At 42.3% G+C, this 24,865-nt stretch overlaps 1 protein-coding gene and 1 long non-coding RNA gene across 3 annotated transcripts in view; both read right to left on the reverse strand.

Moving 5' to 3' along the window:
* Nucleotides 1-5,258: 5,258 nt before the first annotated feature.
* dyrk1b (dual-specificity tyrosine-(Y)-phosphorylation regulated kinase 1B) overlaps nt 5,259-24,865 on the reverse strand; it is a 64,169-nt gene continuing 44,562 nt past the window's right edge. For both annotated transcript variants that reach the window (XM_085176701.1, XM_085176699.1), the window contains exons 2-13: nt 24,192-24,358; nt 20,084-20,203; nt 18,866-19,054; nt 18,278-18,425; nt 16,312-16,461; nt 15,523-15,659; nt 14,730-14,876; nt 14,331-14,471; nt 11,099-11,219; nt 9,210-9,392; nt 8,517-8,620; nt 5,259-7,067 (exon numbers count right to left, since the gene is read on the reverse strand). In XM_085176701.1, coding sequence (XP_085032827.1) covers nt 6,552-7,067; nt 8,517-8,620; nt 9,210-9,392; nt 11,099-11,219; nt 14,331-14,471; nt 14,730-14,876; nt 15,523-15,659; nt 16,312-16,461; nt 18,278-18,425; nt 18,866-19,054; nt 20,084-20,203; nt 24,192-24,260 — 2,025 coding nt within the window. In that variant the 5' untranslated portion in view covers nt 24,261-24,358 and the 3' untranslated portion in view covers nt 5,259-6,551. The remainder of the gene's footprint in view (nt 7,068-8,516; nt 8,621-9,209; nt 9,393-11,098; nt 11,220-14,330; nt 14,472-14,729; nt 14,877-15,522; nt 15,660-16,311; nt 16,462-18,277; nt 18,426-18,865; nt 19,055-20,083; nt 20,204-24,191; nt 24,359-24,865) is intronic.
* Nucleotides 11,536-13,622, reverse strand: LOC146507581 (uncharacterized). The gene is made up of 2 exons (XR_014876779.1): nt 12,271-13,622; nt 11,536-12,189 (listed from the first exon to the last, which is right to left on the reverse strand). It is a non-coding gene; the product is annotated as an uncharacterized LOC146507581 (long non-coding RNA).

Consider the following 24,865-nt stretch of genomic DNA (forward strand, 5'->3'; position numbering starts at 1 on the left):
CCAGAATCCATAAAACACACCTGTAAGTCCCATCATGTGTGTTCTGATGTGTTTGCTGAATCTCTGCTCTAGGACCACAACCACACCAGTTTGACCAGCTGTGTTTGTATATATTTGAACATAATTATAATACTGGTCAATGTAAGCCTGAACTGTATGAGTTTAAAATAAATGCCTTATCCTTCTTCTTCTTTTCCAATAATGTGAGATCTACTGTGGCATCAGGAAGTATCCATGGAGGAGCTGGTAACGGCACTCTTTGACTGATGTCTGATCCAGTTTAAATTCTGTTGCTCGCCGTCCCACAATCCATCCAAAGCTCTTTGTTTCCCGCCTTTCTTTCTCCCAGCAAGGTTTGATTACTCTTCCAACTTTCAGACTCCTTCAGAATAAAAGTACATCCTGACAGGAAAGAGTTTCCCGTTGTTGACTTTACTGCTGCCAACTGGTTCAGGTGTGACTCAAATAACAGCAGCACAGTTTAACAGTATTTGCTTTATTTCTGTGGCCCTACTTCTGCTTTAATGACAGCAGCATGAAGCTGTTTGTTCAAAGCTGATCACTCCTGTTATGCTGGGTTTCAGCTTTCATCAGAAACGCTCAGCGGGCACGAGGTGAAGTACTGACAGTAGGACTCCTCGGTCTTTAAGGCTTTGAGTTTTAGAGCACAGTCAGTGTGCATGCTTCAGCTTTTTAGTGAGGTACAATCCCCCCAACATGCCGCTACAGGACCACTAAAGTTTAAAAAACTAAACAACAACAATCGGACAGTCTGCGCAGTTTAGTTCTTACAATTTAATTCCTGACAGATTTGTTTCTTTTTCATTGTCATGCAGAAAAACAGTCGTTCTCCTTTTGTTTGTTTTCTTTTTCCCAGCAGGTGATCCTGCAGATCCTTACTGTCTTTTCTCACTTCCCCTGTTTTTCTTTCCCTCTCCTTAGTCAAACTTCTCTTGTCCACGTCTTTCCCTTTCCTACCCCAGTCATGTCTGTTCTGATTGTAATAACTTAAAAGTTAAAAATAAATAAATAAATTATAAAGATCAATCGAGTGAACCAGTGTAGCAAAGCTGTAATGATATTTTTCTTGGCCTTCAGTCAATAATTCTGATGCTACAGAGCTGAACGGGACGGCAACAAAAAGCAAAAACAACAAAATCAGAATTTTACTTTTCAAAAACGACTCGACATCTGAAGGATCCTAAAAATGGAAAATAATAAAATCTTCCTATGGGGACATAATGAGATGCCAGTCTTTGAAAAATGAAAACTGCTGAATCAACAGGCGGCTGTCGTGCAACCAACCAGACTGAATCTGTGGTCCAAACCTCCACAGGGCTTTAAATCTGGTGGAGCTAAATAAATCTGCAGGACCAGGTCAACCTGATCCTCTTCTGCAGATTTTATAGCTGAACCACCAACTTACATTTGTAGTCTCAGCCTCTCAGACAGTAACATAGAAATCTTTGTTGGAATAACTACAGGTCCATATCTAAATCCTCTGCTTTTGCAAAAGTTCTAGAAAAGCTTATTAATATTAAGACTTCTTTGGACAAAAATCCAGTTCTTTCCCAACATCAGTGGAGATTGAGACAACAACACAGCACAATACCCGCTGCATTAAAGTGGTTAATGACATCATTGATGTATGGGGCTGCTGCTGGTTTAGTAAACAGACTAAACAACATTGGTCTGTCTGTAAATGCTGTAAGCTGGTTATCAAATTACTTGTCAGCAAGAACACACTGTGTCCACACTTCTTCCTCTTTCCCCCGACTATCCAAAGGAGTTCCTCAGGGCTCCGCACCAGGACCGTTGCTTTTTTCTCTTTACATAAACAACCTTTGAGATAACTTATCAAATGCTGCCTTCCATCTTTATGCAGATGATAAATTATCCTTCAGTAGCACAAACCCTGCAATTTCTGCAGTCTGCCTCTGATGTCGTTCAGTCCTTGAACTCAACTTAAGTTGGTGTTAAATGCAGAGAAATATTCTCAAATGACAAAGAGTTGTTAGCTACGTCTCCTAAGATTAAAACCATTCAAGGAACTGAAACTGAAATGTTCTTACAAGTATCTAGGAACCGTTATAGATCAGAATTTATCATTTTAAAACTCACATTCAAAGGCTTGAGTCGAAGTTTAAACTAAGTTACTTTTTTAGAAATCGATCCTGTTTCTCCCTCCAGGTGAGAAAACACTTGATTCCTGCAAGTTTTTTTCTTTTTTTTACCTTTATTGGATCACGGTGACGTGCTTTTTATGAAGGCACCTGCACACTATCTAAAGAAATTTGATACCCTCCACCATTGTGCTTTACGTGTTATTACTGGCTATAGGAATCGTGTACATCATTGTTCTTTGTATGCTGCTGCTAAATGTCCGTCTCTGTATATTCACAGACTCTCCCATTGGTTGGTCTTTATAAATCTCTCCTTGGGCTGGTTCCCTCTTATCTGTGTGTTTATATGTGGAAAAACAACACAGGCTTCGTTCTCATGATATCAGACAACTGATTGTCTCAAAACTCAGAACAGAATCAGGAAAAAGGGCTTTTAAATACGCTGCTCCTGCTTCCTGGAATCATCTGCAGAAGGAACTGAAATAGTCAGAAACGGTTCCTGAGGGGAGTTTAAGTCCATCTTAAAGGAACGAGAGAATAATTCTTTTAGTGTGATTGTTTTAATGTTGCTCTTAGTGATCTGTTATTGGAAATTTTTCACGTTTTTACGGGATATTGTATTTGTTTTCATTCTTATGTACTTATGTGGTATGTGGTGCATGTATTTTTGACTTATATCAAGCCAGTATCTCTTAACCTCAGATACACTCAGAAAAATAAAGGTGCCAACTGGAACCAAAAGTGGTTCTTTAGGCTGATGCCACAAAGAACCTTTCAAACGATGGTTTAGCAGTTCAGATACCTTCCAACCAGAAAGCTGACAGTCTGTGTTCCCAAGAATGTTTCAGCCATTGTTTGTTGGCTCACCAAGTAGCTTTTGACTTCCCCTGATCCCCGCCCCACTCCTGTGGGACAGGGCGCTGGTAACTCCAAAGTACGTAGCACATTAATAATCGCTTTTGATGAAGAGAGCGAAATAATCCAGTGAATAACATCAACATGAAAGCAATCGTCTCCTTAATCGTCTCAATCAGGGTTTTTGTAAACAAGCTTTGAAAACACAAAAAGACTGAATGTTTAAAACGTGTAACCTCAATTGTAAACACCTGTTTTAAGATTTAAAATTGTTGTTAACCATAATCTTAAAAGCACAGGTTGACATGTGATTCTTTTAGACTAATCATCTGACAGGTGTAGTATATAAAGGCTACAACCTCCATTGTGTTTGTTTGAATGTTAGCTACAAAGTGCTGGTATGAGTGTGCACGTGAACTCAAAGCACCACACGAGCACGAGCGCCTTTATATTCAGGGAACTACTGAAAGTACATTTTGATGAAGATAACCCAACGTGTGCATCTCAAGATTCAGTTCAAAGACTTTTTCTAACCAAAGTTTGATTGACTGTAAAAGCAGACGGGTGATGTTTGCCAACAAAAACAGCTGAACCAGAGCATCACATACACTCTGAGGGCTGTGATGTATCACTGTACGCCTGTCAGTGTGATGCCTGTGGAATAATGATGAACTTTTTAAATAAATTAATGCACGATATCATCAGCCTCCTGTTTGTCTCGTCAAACATCAGCAAGCCAATCATGCTAACGTTTAACTTCTCTTCCACTTAATGCCTTTTGGCCAGCTGTGTCTTTTAACTTCGATATCTCAGATTTAACAGCACAAAGTACTGTCAGTACATCCTTCCATCTTCTTCTGCTTATCTGGGGCCAGGTTGCAGGAGCAGCAGCCTGCAGAGAAGCCCAGACCCCGAGCCACATCCCCAGCTTCTCCGGGGGATCACCAAGAAGTTCCCAGGCCAGCTGAGAGATATAATCCCTCCAGCGTGTCCTGGGTCTGCCCCGGGGCCTCCTCCCGGTGGGACATGCCTCGCGTCCAGGAGGCGCCCAGGAGGCGTCCTTGTTAGCTACCCAAACCATCTCACGCTGGCTCCTTTTGATGTGGAGGAGCAGCGGCTCTACTCCGAGCCTTTCCTGGATGGCTGAAAGTGAAAGCTCACTGCTGCCGCTTGTAAACGCAATCTCGTTCTTTTGGTTACTACCCACAGCTCGTGACAACAGGTGAGGGACGAATGTAGATCCACAGGTAAATTGAGAGCTTTGCTTTTACACTCAGCTCTCGTCACCACGACAACAGCATCCGCATCACTGCACCAATCTGCCAGTTGATCTCGCTCCCTTCTCCCATCACTCATGACCCCGAGATACTTAACCTCCTCAGACCCGAACTCCTCCACAGCAGCATTTTTAATTTCTCTTTGATATTCGGTCACATCGGGGCCTGATGAAAGTAAAAACAAAGAATTGACAGATTTTTTTTTTTTTTTTACCTGATTTTTGTTTCTAAGAAAAATCAGAGCCACATATGAGGACATTCGTTTAAAATTTTGATACAACAGTAGCAGGATAACGTCCTTGTAAGTGGATATCAGGCCCCTGTAGAGCAAAATTGAGTATTTTGGTCTTTAATTGACCGTACTCTGGAAGAACTGTCAATTAAAAAAGAAAAACTTCCAGTAGATTCCCAAATATCCGACTTGAGGAAATCCCTCAGCCGGCAGCGTGATCTACAGAGTCTTTGTTCCCAGTCCTAACCTAAGAGTCGGGTGAGGGTTGAGCTTTTCACTCAGATGTGCGGCTGCTTCTTTCCATCAGGTCATCACAACAGATCCATTACCTGCAGGGCCGACATGCTGTACATCCAGTTTCTTTGGCAATGACCTTCATAAGTGCTGCAGACATCAGAGCCAGCACATATCTACAACTCAACAAGTTCAAAGAACAACACACAACTCACCTGTGTGAGGTCAGTGATCAGGCAGTGGTTGACATGCAGTAGGAAGTCTCCTTTCTCCCATTTAGCTTGTGGTAGCATTAGCACCGAGCTAACAACTACAAGTAGCTCATTTTCACGCTTCTTCATCACCTTTAATTAAGACAAAAAGCTTATTGTAGCCTGTTTCATGTGTAACAGTCGTTATGATGACACGTTTCATTAATGCAGTGGATATCCACACTTCTTTATAAAGTACGAGGAGTAACGCGAGGACGGAAAAGTGCAGCATTCAACCTGACAGGGCGACGATCAGATCAGGAGGAAGAAAAGCAGAAAGCTGATGTTTGTTTGACTTTGGTGTGCAAAAGTATACTCTTTATTCTTATTATATATCCAACTTTATTTTGCCCCAACCCTTACCCTCCACCCAGCCCCACAACCAGTGGCATTCCCATGTCACCAGTTACTGTCACTGTTACAATAGCCAATCAGAGCTCACCTGCAGAAAGAAGGCAACCAAACAAAGAAGAGCAGAAAAAAGGGTTACTTTCAGTTTGTTTTTTTCTTGTTAAATAGTAATAAATACATTGAGATGCAGTGGTTCTTACTTTATCCTTTTCTCTTAAGCAGAAGGGTTAAAAAGTTTTTTTTTAAATTTCTGTTTCTATTTCTTTTTATTTTTTTTATTGATCTGTGTTGGATCTTTAGCAGCAATCCGGACCAGTTGTCATGGTGATTAGCAGCACAGAGAGGAGGAGCTGTCTGGAGGAGAAACACAACAGGAGAAGGAGAGGAAGAGGAAAGCAGGGAGAGCGTGAGGCGGAGAAGGAGGAGGAGGAGATCCCTGTGAGTGTCAGCAAGGCGTCAGTGTCCCGTGACCACCGCCTCCCTCCGTCTCCCTCTCGCTGTCCGTGCTGCTGCGACCAAACATCAGAGGAAGAACACGAACGCAAAGAAAAACGAGAGAGTCCTCAATCACAACCTGTCAGATCGCCTGTGTTCTTCGTGTAGCAGCACATATATATATACATATGCATATATATATATATATGTATCGCCTCCTGCCTGCATTTACACCTACTTTCAAAATGGGTCCTTTTCACTTCACCTGTGACCTGAATTCGACACGTCCAGATCAGCGAGGGGGGGGCCTGCTACAAATCTGATCTCATATCGTACAAACACACATGCACGCACGCACGTGTGCAGACATGAACTGCTGCGAGCACGAGCCCTCCTTCAGCTCGCAGCTACCTCATGGAATAAAATGGGAAACTTCTCTCTCTTTCCCCTTCATCCTCCTCCTCCTCCTCCTCTCCAGACTCAAACAACAACCACACAGAACACACAACTCCTCAAACCCGAGAAAAATCAAATGATATTAATCAACACTAAAATTAATAAAAACAAACTGGTCACAATCATTCCTTTCCAGTTACAGGCGCGACAAAGACAAACTAAAACAGGAAAAAGGAGTTTTCCCAGCATCCTCCTCCTTCTTCCTCCTCCTCTCATGCAGTACAAAGTCTCCTTCAGCACAAAGTTCACCTCTTTGTCTCTGAACTCTGGCTGTATGTGTGTAGTTGTAGTAGTTGTAGTTAAAATTGTATGGCTTTAGGGCATGGTTCAGGTTTTATCAAGAGTTGGCTGGCCCCTCGTCTGAGTCCGGCCTCCCTCTGCCTCCCCCAGTGGGGTTATTGTTGTTGGAGGCGGGGTAGTAGTCTTCAGGGGGCTGGGCTTGTGGCCCTGGGGCGGTGGGAGCCGTCCGAGTCCGGAAGGCAGACAGTCCGATTGGCAGAGCGAGGGGCAGAGATGCAGAGCCAAACTGAGAGGCCTCCATGGAAGACACCGCCCCCAGGTGGTGCAGCCCCAGGGATACACTCACATCCATGCTGTCACTCATCTGGGGCGAGGATCCCTGTGGGCCCCCCCCTCCGCCGATGCCTGTCTGTCCACCCTGCCTCAGGCCACGGCCACCATTCCCATGGTGGGAGTAAGTTGGGTGTGGGTGGTGGGGCGGGTCCAAGAAGTGGCGCTGGTGTTGTTGGGAGGCAGCTGGCTTATGGAGCAGCAACTGGGTGTATCCTGGATCCTGACCCCCACCTCCGCCATCGCTGCCTGGCCACATTCTCATCTGCTGCTGTGAGGGAGCCTGGATGGAGACGAAGAGAGACGGTCAGTGGGATTATAATGGGACCAGTGACAGCACCGTCTCTTTTCCACGAGCACCGACTCAACTCTGTCTCTGTGCTAGTACGCGCTACCAGACACTTGTTTAAGCTACTCGGCCAGGGCTCCCATCGAGCCGTGTAGAGATGAAAGTGTGACTAAATGCCACTGATTGGCCAGGAAGCGACCAATCAGTGGATTGGTCGGCTACATGCAACCTCTGACGATGAGGCGCAGACGTTTTTGTGCCCGGCGGCTGACGACAGCATCCAGACAGAGCGACTGTTTTACACACAGATGACATCACGGACTTTCAGGCTGCCACCCACACTCAGGTGGTGCTTAACAATTGAAACCAAGAGTAGAGTAGAGAAGTCAAATGGTGCCCAGCCGGTGCTACTGGAAAAGAGGCTTATTTGATGGATATTATGGGAACTCCAGTAAGAGATTTGGATGAAAACATCAAAAGGTTCAGTTTCAGAGAAGTGCTTTACAAACAGGCTGGAGGACGAGTGTTTAAGGACAAATACATCATGATGAATACTAGAGGTGGGGAAAAAATGGATACTGTGTAGCATGGTGATATTTTGTTTGCTAATAATGTATGGATACAGGGACAGCAGAAATCGATATTTTGTTACAAAAAGGTTTTTGTGCTCTGACTTCAGAGCATGTTGATCCTTTTTCTGAGCAAGAATCCTGACATTCCTTCACTGTCCAAATGTGTTTAACTTGTTTTTGGCAGCAATAAACATGACAGTTTACTTATTTTAATTTAAGACATGTTTTATTTTAATTAAGTTTAAAACTTTTTTATTTAATGTAAAATTATATTTTGTTTTAATTTACTTTCAAATTCTTCAGTTGCTGAAGGGGCTGCATAGTTTTCATAAACTGCATAGTTCAGAATAGCTATAATTGTACCAGATGGTTGATTCAGTTAAGTTGGACTAGACTGTAATACAAACCGTTCAGTTTGTCAACAATCAAACTGAAATGAGAGAAAGACTGAGTGTGAGACTTTGATATTAGAGAAAATGAATATTGATAAAGTTTACCTTTATGTACAGAATCTGAATATCGCAAAATATTTTTTAAAAATTGCAATAATATCGTATCGTGGGATGTATGGTGATTCCCACCTCTAATGAATACTGATGTTCATGGATGGAAGTGAAGAGTTTGCTATGCTTACACTGTTGTCTTTCACAATTTTTAAAATCAACATGCAGATTTTCAAAATAAAACTACTCAAAAAGGATTATGGTCAGAAAAAACTAGTGTGGCCAAAATATTTCACCACAGCCAACGAATGAAGCTGCTGCAGTAATCTGACCGGGACAAACATTCCTGCAGCAGCGTCTGATGCAAAGGTCCTCACACCGTGTCAATAATTGTCTGTTATTGTGTCTGCAAACATCGACAGTGGTACCTGAGGGCTGGTCATCTCATAGTCTGAATGTGTAACAGCAGAGTTGTAGTAACGATTACTGTAGCGGTAGTTGCGGTTGTCATTGGAAGAACCACTGGAGCCACCTGGAAATAATCGACACCAACATTAAATTCAGCTTCACTTCATGCATTTATACTTTTATTCATTCTGTGTGAACTAAAGGAAAAAATCGACATTTACAAAAAAGAAGAAGAGGAGGGGCGTGGCTTCAGTAGGGTGGTTAGAAGGTCCCGCGCCTCAGTCGGGTATGCACCCCGCCACGAACGCCGGGCGTTTTTAGCCCAGGCCTGGAGTTCAGTTCTGACTCGCAGCGTGTTTGCGACGCTAAAGAAGACTAAAGAGTCGATCTGCTTTTCCTGAGAATGAACTCACCTGTGTCGGCGGTTTGATGTTCATCAAGAAAACTATGAAAACCTGACTGAGAGATAAAGTAATGGGCTGACAGGGACGGTGTTTAAGTATAGAGACCCTCCATAGACCCTCACTACACCCCTGTCTACCTGATCTAGGACCTGAATTTCTATAACCTAACAAAATCCTGCTTGAGACGTTTTAGGGATGAAATCTAAACTGCTACCATTTCTCTGGACCTGTGACGACGACATCTTCCTCATTCTAACAGATAAGGAAAGTTCAAGGCAAGCTGGGCAGAAAGAGAAGAGTGGACATTACCAGAGCTAGAAACAGAGCTAGTAGTGGAGGCAGAATGAGAGTGGTCCATGGCAGGAGAGGTGGATGTAGATGAACTAGTATTGGTTCCTTCATCTGTTGTTTTCTTGAAGAAATTGTGCTGCAGGGCGTAGAATGGCGTGATGCGGCTTTTAGGGTCGTAGTCCAGCATGCGCAGGATCAGGTCTGGAAGAGGACAAACACACAATGATGCTGACCAACAGAGAACTAAGCAGCCAGCTACAACTGTAGTGTCAACCCTGTGATGTTCTTGTGTCCCTCGCCCTCACTCGACATCTGCTCCTCATGCTAACTGCACATCGGAGCTTCAGCGCTTTAATCCACGACCTTTCAGTCAACTCCCACAGCTTCAGGCCAAAGACGAGGGTAGGAACATAAACCAAACACTAAACTGACAGCTTTGCAGAGAATGATAGCCAGGACCCACTGTCCATGAGCCAAAGGTGTGGGGAAGCAACCCTTTTGTCCACTGGGGAAACCCCAGTGCACCGAACTGGGAGGGCACAAATATACCATATATATATATATATATATACTATATATATATATATATATAGTATATATATATATATATATATATAGTATATATATATATATATATATAGTATATATATATATATATATATATATATATATATATATATATATATATATATTATATATAGTATATATATATATATATATATATATACTATATATATATATATATATATATATATACTATATATATATATATATATATATATATATATATACTATATATATATATATATATATATATATATACTATATATATATATATATATATATATATATATATATATATATATATATATATATATATATATACTATATATATATATACTATATATATATATATATATATATACTATATATATATATACTATATATATATATATATATATATATACTATATATATATATATATATATATATATATACTATATATATATATATATATATATATATATATATATACTATATATATATATATATATATATATATATATATATAGTATAATATATATATATATATATATATAGTATATATATATATATATATAGTATATATATATATATATATAGTATATATATATATATATATATATACTATATATATATATATATATACTATATATATATATATATATACTATATATATATATATATATACTATATATATATATATATATATAGTATATATATATATATATATATATATATATATATATATATATATATAGTATATAGTATATATATATATATAGTATATATATATATATATATATATATATATATATATATATATAATATATATAGTATATATATAGTATATATATATAGTATATATATATAGTATATATATATATTATATATATATAGTATATATATATATATATATATATATATATATATATATATATATATATATATATATATATATATATATATATAGACCCGACTCTTACCGATGAACTGAATCCAGGACAGTGTTTCCAGAAGCTGTGCCCTGGTGAGCCCAGCTACAGCTTTCTGGTGCCTCTCCACAGCTCAGACTTGTTTATATTTCCACAGCCAGTTTGATCAACCACAAACTTCGTTCTTCACCTGTGACGGCTGCACACTGGCCTACATGCTGCTACTATTTATGCTATGCTTACAAATGAATATAGATTTCATCACATCAGAAGAGATGACGTCAGGAGGACGTTTACTGCGAGAATAATTTACATAACTTTAATTTATTTATTGTTTCACTTATTTATATTTTACCCTCTGTGTGTGTTGTTTACATGCATATTAATGCTCTCCTGTGTCCTCAGTCCTGCAGGAATCATGCGAATGCCTACCTTTAAACTTTAGGTAGTCACACGGGGCGTGTCCTGGCTCTCCTGCCCGCCGGCCCCCGGGACCCCCAGTCTCAACACCCAAAATCTCATGTAGACGCCGTGTGGCTGGGGGCTTGTACTCCTGGGAAACACAAACACACACACGCTGTGACTATGAAGGAAAGTCTGTGAAGAACATGAAGGCTGTTCTTTAACACTTTGCTCAGCACACAACACTGAGACTCATATTCTGATGACAGAAAACTTCATTTAGCTCCGTTTCTCAAACTCGTCATCTTGCAGACACAATAGTCTCGGCTTAAAGCTGAAGCTCCAGGAAACAAAGGTCCTACATGCTCTATAAAATGTATGAATCCTTCTTCACAGAAAGCCTGTGAGGAGTCCTCACCTTTGCACTTCGTACTGTGTTGGGCCTGTTTTTGTCTTAATTATTATTATTATTTTTTGATCAAGGTCTTTTTATTGAACAAAGAATTGCTTCCAACAACAATTACGGCAATATTAACAAACAGTCGTGCCCCCCCACCCCCCCACCCCACCCCACCCAAAACAGTGTAACTAAAACCCAGCCAGAGAGGAAAGAAGAGATAAAAGAAAAGAAAATTACAGATACAAAGTAAATAATAAAATAAATGAACAACAGCAAGGGAAAAAAAACCCACTCACACGCACATTAAGCGATAGTATCCTGACTCAATCTTTCAAAGTAAGTAAGAAAAGGTTGCCATGTGTCATAAAACCTCCGAACCGAACCTTTTACAGTGTAGCCGATCTTTTCCAGCTGAGTATAGTACATGACATCCTTAACCCATCGCCCATATACAGGTGGAAGTGGCTCTTTCCATTTCAATAACATCATTCTACGGGCCAAAAGAGTGCAAAAGGCCAGAAGATCAGAGTGTGATTTGGAAAGACTGACATCACAAGGCGTCACCCCAAAAATAGCTATAAACGGGCAATTGGAACACCAAATATGTTGGACATGGTTTCAAATATGCTTTTCCAAAAGCCACCCAGTTTTGGACCAGAACATGTGAAACAGGGAAGCTCTCGTTTGCACCGGTCACATGTGGGGTCCAACCCATCCTTGACTTTGCTCAGGCTAGTTTTACACCAATGGAGACGGTGAAGCACTTTGAACTGAATCACCGCGTTTAAGGCAAATAGATGACGAGGAAATTCTATTGATTATCTTACGCTAAGTCTCATCTGCAATCCGTTGTTTTTGTCTTAATTTTTAACGGCATAGATTCAACAAGCTGCTGGAAACATGCCTCAGTGACCCTGATCCACACTGCCACAGTAGTGGCTGCTGTGGATGGCTGTGTATTCATGAAGCAATCCTCCAGTTACACCACCTCCCAGAGGTGCTGTGTTAGTTTGTGATGTGGAGCGTGTGGAGGCCCTTTGAGTCCCGTGAACTGATGGTGACATTCAAGAGCCTGAGATGCTGAGAGCTTTGTGACAGCAAGTCATCAGACGATGGCGATAATGTGATGATGAAGGGATGGACATAGTTAGTCTCAGGTACCATGTGGTGTTGTTATGGTACTGAATCGATACAAAGGGCAAGAAAATATTCTGCACCCATTAAACCACCAGCAGCCTCAATACAAGGAAGGGTGATGTTACGTTTACACCCGACCATCCACACGTCACAGCAAACACCGAGGTAATGAAACATTTTTCTTTTGTCAGTGTGCTTCTGCTGCTGCAGCTCAAAAACACTCTTCTGCCCCTGTTATAGCTTCATCGTAACAGGTGTTAGTGTGTTATTTATAGTTACTGTCGCCTTCCTCGTCATCCTCTGATAGCTGGCATTAAGAAAGCATTTTCAGAGCTGCTGCTCACTGCACATTTTCTCTTTTTCAGGTGAACCTGATGGTTAGAGAAGAACACCGCGTGGATCCTCAGGTAGAAACAAAACACACCAGAAGCCACGAGTCACCTTTCTTCCCCAGTCTGATGCTCAGCTTGAACTTCAGCAGGTAGAGCAGGTCATCTATGAATCATCTACCAACTGGAAGGTTGGTGGTTTGATTCCTGGCTGCTCTGCTGGAGTATGAACATGTGTGTGACAGCAGGACGACAGGAAGGACTTGAACGGGAAAACGGGTGAATGAGGCAAGTTGCTTAACCCTTTAAGACCTACCATAGAACCAAGTCCGCCAGAGCTTATATTATATGTTTACATGCCGTGGAGCCATTTTTGGGAGCATTTCAAGTTGCTATACATCAATACAACCATTACAGCCCAAATTTTAATAATATGTCTGCATTAAGTGCATAGTAATTACATAAATTGCAAAAAAGTGCAATAAACTACAAAAAAATGAAAATCGTTTTTGTTTTTTAACATATATTTCTAGTTAGAGAAATTTAAGAGGCTTATCCCTCAAAACTGTAAATACAAAAAAGTTGCACAAAATAGTTTCCCACCACAGGAAATTTATTTTGAGTAAAATAAAAAAAAAAAAAAAAAACTTATTTTATTTTTTTTCAAAAATAAAATAAGTTTTATTTTTGAAATACACCAATTTTTATACACTGCAGGAAAAACAAAAATAAATATTATAATGCAAATTTGCAAAAAAGCAGCATATGCATCAAAATAAACTATTTCCAGCAGTGCAATATGAGTCCTAAGCATCCCAGAAACGACACAGAAAGTCATAAAGTCAAAGATAACTTTTAAAAACACCAGTATAGGCTCATGAGGCCCTGATGGTAAAAAACTACATTTCCACGAAAATGACGTCACTTCCGGTTTCGGGCAGGTCATGGCGGACATGTGATAGTTCGCGCTGATGGACGTAGGAAGTGTTACAAACAGCTGATCGGATCGGCAAAGCGTGTTTCTGGAATATTATGTTTTTGTTGCTGCAAGTGCTTTTTATGCAGTTTTTGCAAAACTATATGTGGAAGGAAACTGTGACCGAGGACAAGCTGATGGCAGAAGATGTAAGTACAACTCCTCCGGTTTCATATGCAAAAAAATTACTGCGCTAGCTCACGTGGTTGCAGAGCTACCGGGATTTAAAAATAGTTACGCAAAACAGAGCGTGCTGCTCTGACCGGTTTTAAAGGGTTAAGTGCTTCGAGCGCTCAGGTAGAAGAATGAGTCCACCTGGACATCCTGTGTTAGTCAACACTTGGAAAGTGAACTGAGCTGAACACACAAGTTAAAATAAACTTTTTCCACATGTGAAGTCAAAACAGAAGCAAACTTTACCTTCTTGACATCCTTGTTCTTCTTCACTGTCCACAGACCATCTGACAGCTTGTCAAAATACTTCCTGGCTTTAGGAGCTGCATCCAGCATGTGGCTGGGTGGAACTCCCAGAACCTCCACGATTTTATTCATCTGGTCAACCTACACACACACACACACACACACACACTCTTAATGTTGCTGTTGCAAACACATGCGGTCTTCAAATTAATGCTTCTCAGTAATCTCAAAGGAACTCAGAGTAGACTGTAAGAGACTTTCTATGTCATCGTAACGATCGCGTCCTCTCTACGCTAGCTTGCTAACACATCTAAATGGATGTAGCATAAAACACTGAGCACGGATGAAGGATATCACCGACTCAACCCGACACGTGTGTCACGCCGGTGTTGCTGTTACCTCATTGGAGCCGCTGAAGAGAGGCTCCCCCGTGTGCATCTCCACCAGGATGCATCCCAGAGACCACATGTCGATAGCCAGGTCATACGGCATTCCCAACAGAACCTCGGGAGAGCGGTAAAACCTGCTCTGGATGTACTGATAGATCTGAGAAGGAAGTGGAGTTTAGCGATCTGACATCAAGACTTTACAATGTAGCTATTTAACATCACGTTTGACCACACATTCATAGCTGGCTTTATTCTGTACACTTTAAGCACATTACCAAGAGTTTGGTCAGAGCAGGCATGAATGTCATGGTGACAACACAGAGAAGCTAAGTGTTCATAATTAACAAGAAGACAGAGTAGAGTAGCACTTCTTAAAGATTGAATCTGTTTGTTTTTGTCCCTGTATGGAAACTTTTGAGCCTTGTGTGGATCAAACTTCAGGTTTGTTGTCTAAGCTGCAGTATTGCACAATTATTCCATCACGGAAAAAGGACAGGAAAATTTTAAAAAAGCCCAAAATTCCCGTGACATTCATGCCGATGAGATGATTACAGCTGTGCCTCTTCTCCATTCCCACTAAAGCTAACCTAACCTGTCTTTGGGCAGTGGGAGGAAACCCACACAGGCAGAAGGGAAACATGGAAAAACTAGGAAACCTCTTATAATGAGCCAACAGTCCTAATTATTCTGCCGTCGTGCAAGCAGCGCTACATGCTATATTTCCCAAATCTGAACGTTGTGAGTAACGGCAGTGAGTAGACAGCAGGTGAGCAGCGTGTATAAAGAATCGTATCTGTGCTCACTCTCTGTCCGAGCTGGCAGGAGGATCCAAAATCAACTATTTTGATGGCTGATCTCTTGGGGTTACACAGCAGTATGTTCTCTGGTTTCAGGTCGCAGTGGATGATTGACAGCTCCGGAGTGGCCAGGAATAATAGTGCTGTGGACAAAACACCAACATGTGTCAACAACATTATGCAAAGACACGTGTAGTCTAAACAAGTGCACATCATCAGCATCAAACCTGCATCTACTGCACATTTCAAAATGATTACCAGTGTTTACATATCAATCAGTAAAAGTATTCAGACACCTGCCTCGCTGCACATGAACAACTCAACTGTTTAACATCTTTTATTCCCTGTAAGAACAAACATGGAAACAGCAGCAGGGATTGGTGCTCCCATCCTTAAGAGCAGAGCTGAAGGTGCAGGGTGAGGCCACTAACCCACCCCCACTAACTGCAAGTGTTTGGCCTGTGGGGGGAAGCCGGAGCAGCGGAGAGCACACGCGAGAACGGGGAGAACATGCAAACTCGAACTGAGGACCGTCTCCTTGTGAGGTGAGTCAGCGCCGTGCTGCCAACCACACAACATTTACAACCATTTATTCAAACGTGTTATTGTTACTTTGTGCCAGCTGTGTGCTCAGTTTTAAAACGCTCGCTGTGATTGGTTCAGCCGTTCACGGTCAGCGCTTCGTTTGTTCGATCTACGACTATCACACATGCTTCCAGCACCTTTTGTGGAATCACAAGTACAAACGCTCAGTGTTGCAGCTGCACGTGTCGTCCCAGCTCTACTTGCACCCACCTGTACAGAGCTGCTGTGCAAATTTCCTGGTGAGGTTGAGGGAAACTCCTCTGAAATTGGTGTTCCTCAGCAGATCGTACAGGTTGTAGCTCAACAACTCAAACACCAAACAGAGATGGTTCCTAAACATAAAGTGACGCTTCAGGTGGACTGCACAGAGACAGATCGACAGACAGACACAAAGAGACAAATGGGAGACATGGGGAAAAGTTAATCGTTTAAAAACACCACAGTTTTGAGACGTTTCAGTTTCAGGTGTCAAAGGTGAGGAAATATGTCATTCCCATCTATGTGAACATTAACGGGACAGATTGTCTTGAAGAAGCCCTTCAAACATTTGTTTAGTCTTTTGTTCGATCGTATTTCACTGCTAGGTGCTGCTTTTGTGTAGAAACAGGAAGTTTGTCATTTCAAATGCAGGAAGTAAGTGGAGAAGTGCTTGTATAGACAGATCTTTGTACTTAAACAGCCTCAGCTCACACTCTAAACACCTCGTATGTTTGATTTCCTTTGAATCCAGTCGATCCAAACCATCAATTCTGATGTTCAGCAACAGAGCGTGTGCACGCTAACAGATGTGTGTGCACGCTAACAGAGCGTGTGCACACTAACAGATGCGTGTGCACACTAACAGATGTGTGTGCACGCTAACAGAGCGTGTGCACACTAACAGATGCGTGTGCACACTAACAGATGTGTGTGCACGCTAACAGATGTGTGTGCACGCTAACAGAGCGTGTGCACGCTAACAGAGCGTGTGCACACTAACAGATGCGTGTGCACGCTAACAGATGCGTGTGCACGCTAACAGAGCGTGTGCACACTAACAGATGCGTGTGCACACTAACAGATGCGTGTGCACGCTAACAGATGCGTGTGCACGCTAACAGATGTGTGTGCACGCTAACAGATGTGTGTGCACGCTAACAGAGCGTGTGCACACTAACAGATGCGTGTGCACGCTAACAGATGCGTGTGCACCCTAACAGATGTGTGTGCACGCTAACAGAGCGTGTGCACACTAACAGATGCGTGTGCACGCTAACAGAGCGTGTGCACGCTAACAGATGTGTGTGCACGCTAACAGATGTGTGTGCACGCTAACAGAGCGTGTGCACGCTAACAGATGTGTGTGCACGCTAACAGATGTGTGTGCACACTAACAGATGTGTGTGCACGCTAACAGAGCGTGTGCACACTAACAGATGCGTGTGCACGCTAACAGATGCGTGTGCACACTAACAGATGTGTGTGCACACTAACAGATGTGTGTGCACGCTAACAGATGTGTGTGCACGCTAACAGATGCTGTGTGCATGCCTAACAGATGCTGTGTGCATGCTAACAGATGCGTGTGCACACTAACAGATGCGTGTGCACGCTAACAGATGTGTGTGCACGCTAACAGATGTGTGTGCACGCTAACAGATGTGTGTGCACGCTAACAGAGCGTGTGCACACTAACAGATGCATGTGCACGCTAACAGATGCGTGTGCACGCTAACAGATGCGTGTGCACACTAACAGATGTGTGTGCACACTAACAGATGTGTGTGCACGCTAACAGATGCGTGTGCACCCTAACAGATGTGTGTGCATGCTAACAGAGCGTGTGCACACTAACAGATGCGTGTGCACGCTAACAGAGCGTGTGCACGCTAACAGATGTGTGTGCACGCTAACAGATGTGTGTGCACGCTAACAGAGCGTGTGCACACTAACAGATGCGTGTGCACGCTAACAGATGCGTGTGCACACTAACAGATGTGTGTGCACGCTAACAGATGTGTGTGCACGCTAACAGATGCGTGTGCACGCTAACAGATGTGTGTGCACGCTAACAGAGCGTGTGCACACTAACAGATGTGTGTGCACAGAGAATAAATGCAGTAAAGGTCCGCCTGTGTGTCTGTAGTGAACCAAGAGAAGCTGTGTTGTGCAGCAGTGTGCAGAGTGTGTATCTTACCTATGTAATATTTCATCTCAGTGTCGTGCTTGTTCATGAGCTCCAGCAGGCGTAGTTCTATCTGTGCCTGGTTCAAAAAAGCCTTTTTGTTCTTAATGATCTTAATGGCAACCCACTCCTGCTCATGGTGGTCGTAGGCCTTCACCACCTGTGGACACATGAACACATGTAGTGAATCACTCGGTTCAAGGACAGCCGAACACTTCCTGTCTGACTTTGTCCTGTCATGTACACAATACATGTAGCCTGTGTCATAATAAGAAGGGCTTTGCCTTTGATTTCTTAATGTAACGCAATCTACTAATTACAGTTACTTTTTATTAGTTACAATTACTAATTAATTGGTTTGTTTGCTGCAATCAGTGACCTTCAGATGTGTCGCTGGCTGTCGCTGGGTCAGCTCTGTACATGACAGCTTTCACTAATCCTTCACACAGACTTTACTTTCAACTTTTCACACAGACACTCAAATCTCACTGCCTGCAGAAGCCACCTGAGACGTCAACTTTAGCTCAGACATGTTGGACTTTGCGTCTATCTATCCGCAGTAGTAATAAACGTGGAGAATGTTTCTTGTGGAGACCTCACCTGTCCGAACGAGCCTTTCCCAATCAGTGAGTCTATCTCATAGCGGTCCAGCCACTTTTCTCCATTTTTCACAATGTAGTCATAATTGTCATCGTCATAGCCATCGTTATAGATTTTTCTCTCCTTCTTCGTGCTGCTGTCCTCAGGAGGGACCTGCTGGGCCCGCCGCTTCTTCTTAGTATAGTACACCTGTGGACACAAACACAGCTCAGGCTCTGCTTCACAGCATCTGAAAGCAACAAACCCCAAATAAGCTGTGCACCAGCAACCACTGTTCTTCTCGGGGTGGAACAGTACAACTAGATTAGCCGTCGCTTAAGTGGAAGCTGGCTTTCAGTGCAAAAAATGACGTTCACATCAATGACCTGTGGCGCACAAGTAGAATAATAATGGATTGCATTTATATAGTGCTTTTCAGGACCCCTCAAAGCGCTCTACAATTCCACTATTCATTCACTCTCACATCCACACACTGGTGGAGGCAGCTACAGTTGTAGCCACAGCTGCTCTGGGGCAGACTGACAGAAGCGAGGCTGCCATATCGCACCATCGGCCCCTCTGGCGGTAGGTGAAGTGTCTCGCCCAAGGACACAACGACCGAGACTGTCCGAGCCGGGGCTCGAACCGGCAACCTTCCGGTTACAAGACGAACTGCCAACTCTTGAGCCACGATCGCCCCGTAACTAACGCTTTTCTACACAGATGAAAAACTATAGATCAGCACTGCTGAGGGTTTCCTTGCTATAAAAGCTCGTTCTGTTTCGAGGTCTGCACTCTTCTGGAGAGATCTCAGATGTCGTTTCTTGGAATCTGGTGAAGCCACTCGCCCAGTTTGGGGGTCAGTGGTCCAGTTACCACAGGCACCACTGTTGCCATCATCTTCCACGTCTTCCTGCGATCCTCTCCCAGCTGTTGGCATTTCTCAACCTTCTTGTGATGCTGCTATCACTTGGTATAGCTGCATCTATCCCTCCGGTTGGTTAGCCAAGATAGCATCTCTTTACAGTCTCCAGGAAATTTAAGGTGATGTCCTCTGAACGTTTGGACTGTAACTGTGTGTGTAGTCCAGCTTTTACAAATGCACCAGAGTCTGTTAGACAGTTACATTTTCCATTTTTAGGTAAATCACATGTAAGGTTTACAGTAAGTCTCCAGGAAATCATGGCAACACAATTTACAGTACAAAATAAAAGTGTGTGTAATGTTACTGTTTCATACCTCATTGATGTGCTTATAAGTTTTGATGAGGTCAACAGAGAGTTTTCTCAATGGAGCGCTGGCAGGGTCTCTGAAACTAGGGGGAATTCTCCGCTGGAGTATGGTCATATCAGACAGCACCTGCAGAGAACAACAACAAACTCGTCTCAGCTTTGATGCAGGAGATGTTCCTCGTGTGTGTATCAGGACAGCTTCACACTAAAAACTAATGTGTTCATTCTGTGTAAGTGCACATAAATAACCTTTGTACCAACTGTATGAGTTTGCTATTACAACTAATACATGATAAGTTGTTCCACTGCACCAACTTCTAACAAAAAAGAACTTAATACAAACTCTACAGACCATCAGGCAAAGCACACACTCGTCTTTTATTCACATACAGGCCAGTTTCTTAAGAGGTCAGGTAACAGAATCTGACTGATTGAGGATTTTTAAATTAAGATTTTAATATTTGGTCCTTTTTTTGACAGATTCCTCACCTCAGAAACATAGAAAGAGGAGGATTACTGATTGATGTTCTGCTTGGATCAAGTGCTGTTGCAGGGAAACTGCAAAGTGCCCTCTGGTGGACAAACTATGCAACAGCAACACTCATAACACAGTTGAAGGGAGTTAGTCTCATCTTTTTCTTGCTTTTTCGTTTTTATCTGTCTTCTGCTGCTCGTCTGGGTTTGGGAAGCAATGACTGTCTAGGACAAGCCTGAATCTCCTCACATAGGAGGCAGAGAGACGCTCACGCAGCTGAACCACCTAAACCTGCTGCTTTACTAATTAGTGTAACAACTCATATTTTGAGCCCCTCTGAGGTGTCTGAGCTCTCTAAGCAAGTGTCCAGCCAGTACCTGTAGAAATGAGACTAGTTCTGGTTAGTGACCCAGAGGTCAGGACTACATCGAGGCTTGGATCATAGCTCAGCTGGTAAACCCAGCCTGTTGGTGCTCGTTAGTCAAAAAAGGAATCTATTACACATTATTTGTTACTTTTCTTAAATGTAATGCAAGTGATCGCCACAGAGGTTCTACTTTCGAAACATGAACAGGTAGCCTGACTGCTCATTTGTTTGTCACCTGTTGAAGATCAGAAGTTTGCAAACACTCAGCTTTAACGTCACTCTGGGTTCTGGGCTAGCCTAGCGTTAGCATGAGGTCTGTGCAGATGTTTGCAGAGAGCTGAAGTTGTGTTAGCAGCACAGTGCAGCGAGCACTTTACCATAGCGCTGGTGTCCTTTAGTGTAATAAAAGCAATCTGCTGTAGACTGCTCCACCATTTTCCTCCCACTGTACATGAACTGAAATCAGCTGACCTTTAACAGGAGCGTGCAGGAAGATAAAAAAGCATCTTTGATGTTTCTTCTATCCACCCAGAGTGCAGATCAGGAACCTTTGTTACTTTGTGATGCATTAGAACCAACACTGCTCATCCTAGCCTTAGTACCTGCTGAAAGTCACACTGAGGCCAGACGAGCCACATTAGGGCAGCCACGTCGCTTCATTGCTTCTTTATAAATTCCAATGCTGGTACACTTACAAAAAGATAACGTCAGGCTCTAATATGTGGAAGAGCTCGGGACTGTGACATCAGCATTTGAGTGGAATGGAAGTTCTTTACAGACTGGAGTACAATTTGTTGCTCGTTCCAGTTTGGAAGCAGCAGCAAAGAGTCGCAAACCAACAACAGCTGGAAAAACATTACCGAAAACAACATTTGGGAAAATCACAGTAGTGTTACCTCTTGTAGTTTTCATTACACACCTTAGATGTGGCTGTTAGCTTGGTGGTTGCTACATGGCAGCATCAAAGAAACTCTATATGCTTTTGTTTTTAAAATACCGGGTACCATCGATACCTTGGACAAGTTGTTGTGGCAACCTCTGACCAGAGAACTACAAGCTCCTGCAGGTTTGTCTGCACACATTACAGAGCTACGGCTCGGTCGACTGAGTCGGTGCTCATCACAAACAGGTTCTGTGTTTGATCGTGAGCATCTGTAGCTGGTTCAGATGGATCTAGGGCTGTTCCATATAACCATATATATCTGATGACGATATAAAAACATCTATCGTTTCATTTTATGCTGTCGTTTGTTTCGTGGTGTCGCAAAATAAACTGTTTACGGCAACATTTTTTCATGGTTTTGATGGTCGCTGTAGTTATTATTAATTTCTTAAAGTTCTCTTATATTTAATATAACCACACTACGGACGGACAAGCACCTGTTTTTATGGGTTGTCGTTAGCAACAACGACGGTAAGACCATCGCGTGTCCGCATGTTTATTTTCCACATAAACCTTTCACAATAAAGCTCAAGATCCTGTTGAGACTTTTTCAAAATAAACTGAATCACGTGAAAGAGCAGAGTATTTACGGATGAGAAGTAAAAAAGACGCCAGGTGCTAAAAAATAAACCTTAGACTCAAACGTTAGAACAGGCTTTTCCCCGCAGCACGCCGTGTAATAAATACGCACAAAGAAAACGGCGGCCGTTACAACTTATGTCTAAAAATGTATTGTTTCATACATCGGTTAAAACACTCGACTCCAGCTACATGACGCACAGCTGGAAACACTTCACGTAAGTCGAGCTGCCCGAGATTCACAGAATTTACAGAAAATGTTAAATGTTTGTGATTTATATCGTTATCGGACGATAGATGTCTTATATCGGGATATGAGGTTTTGGACATATCGCACAGCCCTAGATGAACCCATCATTTTCTCCTAGATAAAGTATAACATTATTCGTTTTTGACCCATGGCATTAGCTTTCCTGAGGAATCCACGAGCAGTTAGTAACCACTATTGGATCACCTGCAGATTCCAACTTTGCTCATACTAGTTACCACTGTTCACTAATGTAAACTACAGTCTGTTCTATTCAGCTGTGTGAGGAGAGCAGCCCTTTGCCATACAGGCTGGTAGGACCTGAGATCAGGATCAGGAGCAAATTGTGTATGAGACAGCCGGGAGATGATGTGCCCTGCTGCTGCTGTCGCTTCAGTTTACAGAAGCCCCACGATGCCCGGTAGCTGTTTGCTATGAAAACACCTTAAGTGTTCACATTTTGAGGGATAAGATGTGGGTGGAGACCTGGCATACAAATGTCAGTATCGATTACAGTGACCACTATCTTCTAACTTTAGCTGTACTGGGTACATCTGTAACACATAAAGTGGAGACATCTCAAAACTGAGACCCACTGAGCCAGGAAACAGATTTTAATCATCAAATTCAAAATGCCTCTGAATCGTTCTCCTCAGCTTAGAAAGATCCTGGTTACATTTAGAGATATTTAGAGTAGTCGTGTTATCTTAAAGGTTAACCTACTTTCAGTTTGAATGGTTCTGGTTCTTATACAGCAGTAGGGTTAGCGTTAGCATGAACAGGTTTACATGCTTTCCTCTTTACTTTGCTGAAACTTGGTTGGTATTTCTGAACATGTTAAAATAGTATAACAACAATAACAACTGAGACAAAGAAAACAAAATAAGAACCATTATAAATAATTTACATGTTAAAAAGGAGGAGGAAGCATAAGCTTATTTAATCCCACCTCTTTCCACTATTAAGTAACTCATAGTTACACGTTCTCTTCCTTTCATGCATCCATCAGAAATTCTGCATTACAATTTGCTACATGATTTTTTTAATAACCCCAGTAACACGTCAACAGATACTTATATAAACATACTTGTACACCCGCATATGTACACATCCCCACTGTGAACATCGTGGGTGAGAACGCCCTGCCTCCCCCCTGCCTCCTCCCTGTAGTTTGCAGTATGTGCAAAGGAGGAACGCCACGTACGGAGCAGATCCAGATGTTTAAAGTTACAGAATACAACGCTGACCTCAGAGTGACTGTAAATCTTCACAGAGTATCACAGCTGATGGTAACAGTAGCTACTTTGGTTGTGGGGGCGGTGCCTCAGGAAGTGTCCAGCTTAGGAACGGATCCTTTTGAATAACACGTGTCATTAAACCTTCATGACCTCACAGACATTTCATGTTCAGCAGCTCTACGAAGCAACAATGTTTCAACATCTAAAATAAACACAAAATGTTGACATGTTGTGTGGCACTGTGCCAAAGGCATGTGTGGTGGTACCTGCTGCTGCTCGGCCATGGAGTGGATGGAGCTGAAGGAGGGGTGTGTATGTGAGTGCTGGCTGGTCATGGCTGGCTCAGCGAGGGAGAAGCCCTGGGCAGTGGAGGAGGAGGAGGAGGAGGAGGAGGAGGAGGAGGAGGTGGGCGGACATCCTGAGCTGCTTACACCTAAGAAGACAGAGAGAGATGATTAGACAGGGGAACCCCGACACCTTTGTTTGCATTATGGGAACATCAGAACTACTATTGTTGTGTTCCTGCATCCTCATGCACCGCGCTCATCACCATCAACACTGCATCCTTCATCCCACACGTCGACTATGACGTGTGGTATTATTTTATTATCATATTAATGTAACAATGTTCAGTTACCTTTGCAGAAAAAGAACTTTCAAGCAGCGAGTTTTTACTAAGCTAATATTTGTGTTCACTTTTGGTTGAGTAAAGAAGATGAATCAGCAGTTTCACAGAGAACAGCTCAGAACAGAGATTTTAAACTTCTAACAGGACCAAATATGATGTGTGAAAACTCATAATCAGATAAGGACGTTTATCTGAACCAGTGTCTACAGCAGGCTGCTATGTTTCATCACCATAATCTATGATGTCATATTTAAAACCAGGTGAATGTGTTTGTGTACCTGCAGTTACACTACAGGAAGCCGTGGGGCAGTA

This window comes from Neolamprologus multifasciatus, chromosome 11 (genome assembly GCF_963576455.1).
Source record: "Neolamprologus multifasciatus chromosome 11, fNeoMul1.2, whole genome shotgun sequence".
Taxonomy (NCBI): Eukaryota; Metazoa; Chordata; class Actinopteri; order Cichliformes; family Cichlidae; genus Neolamprologus; species Neolamprologus multifasciatus.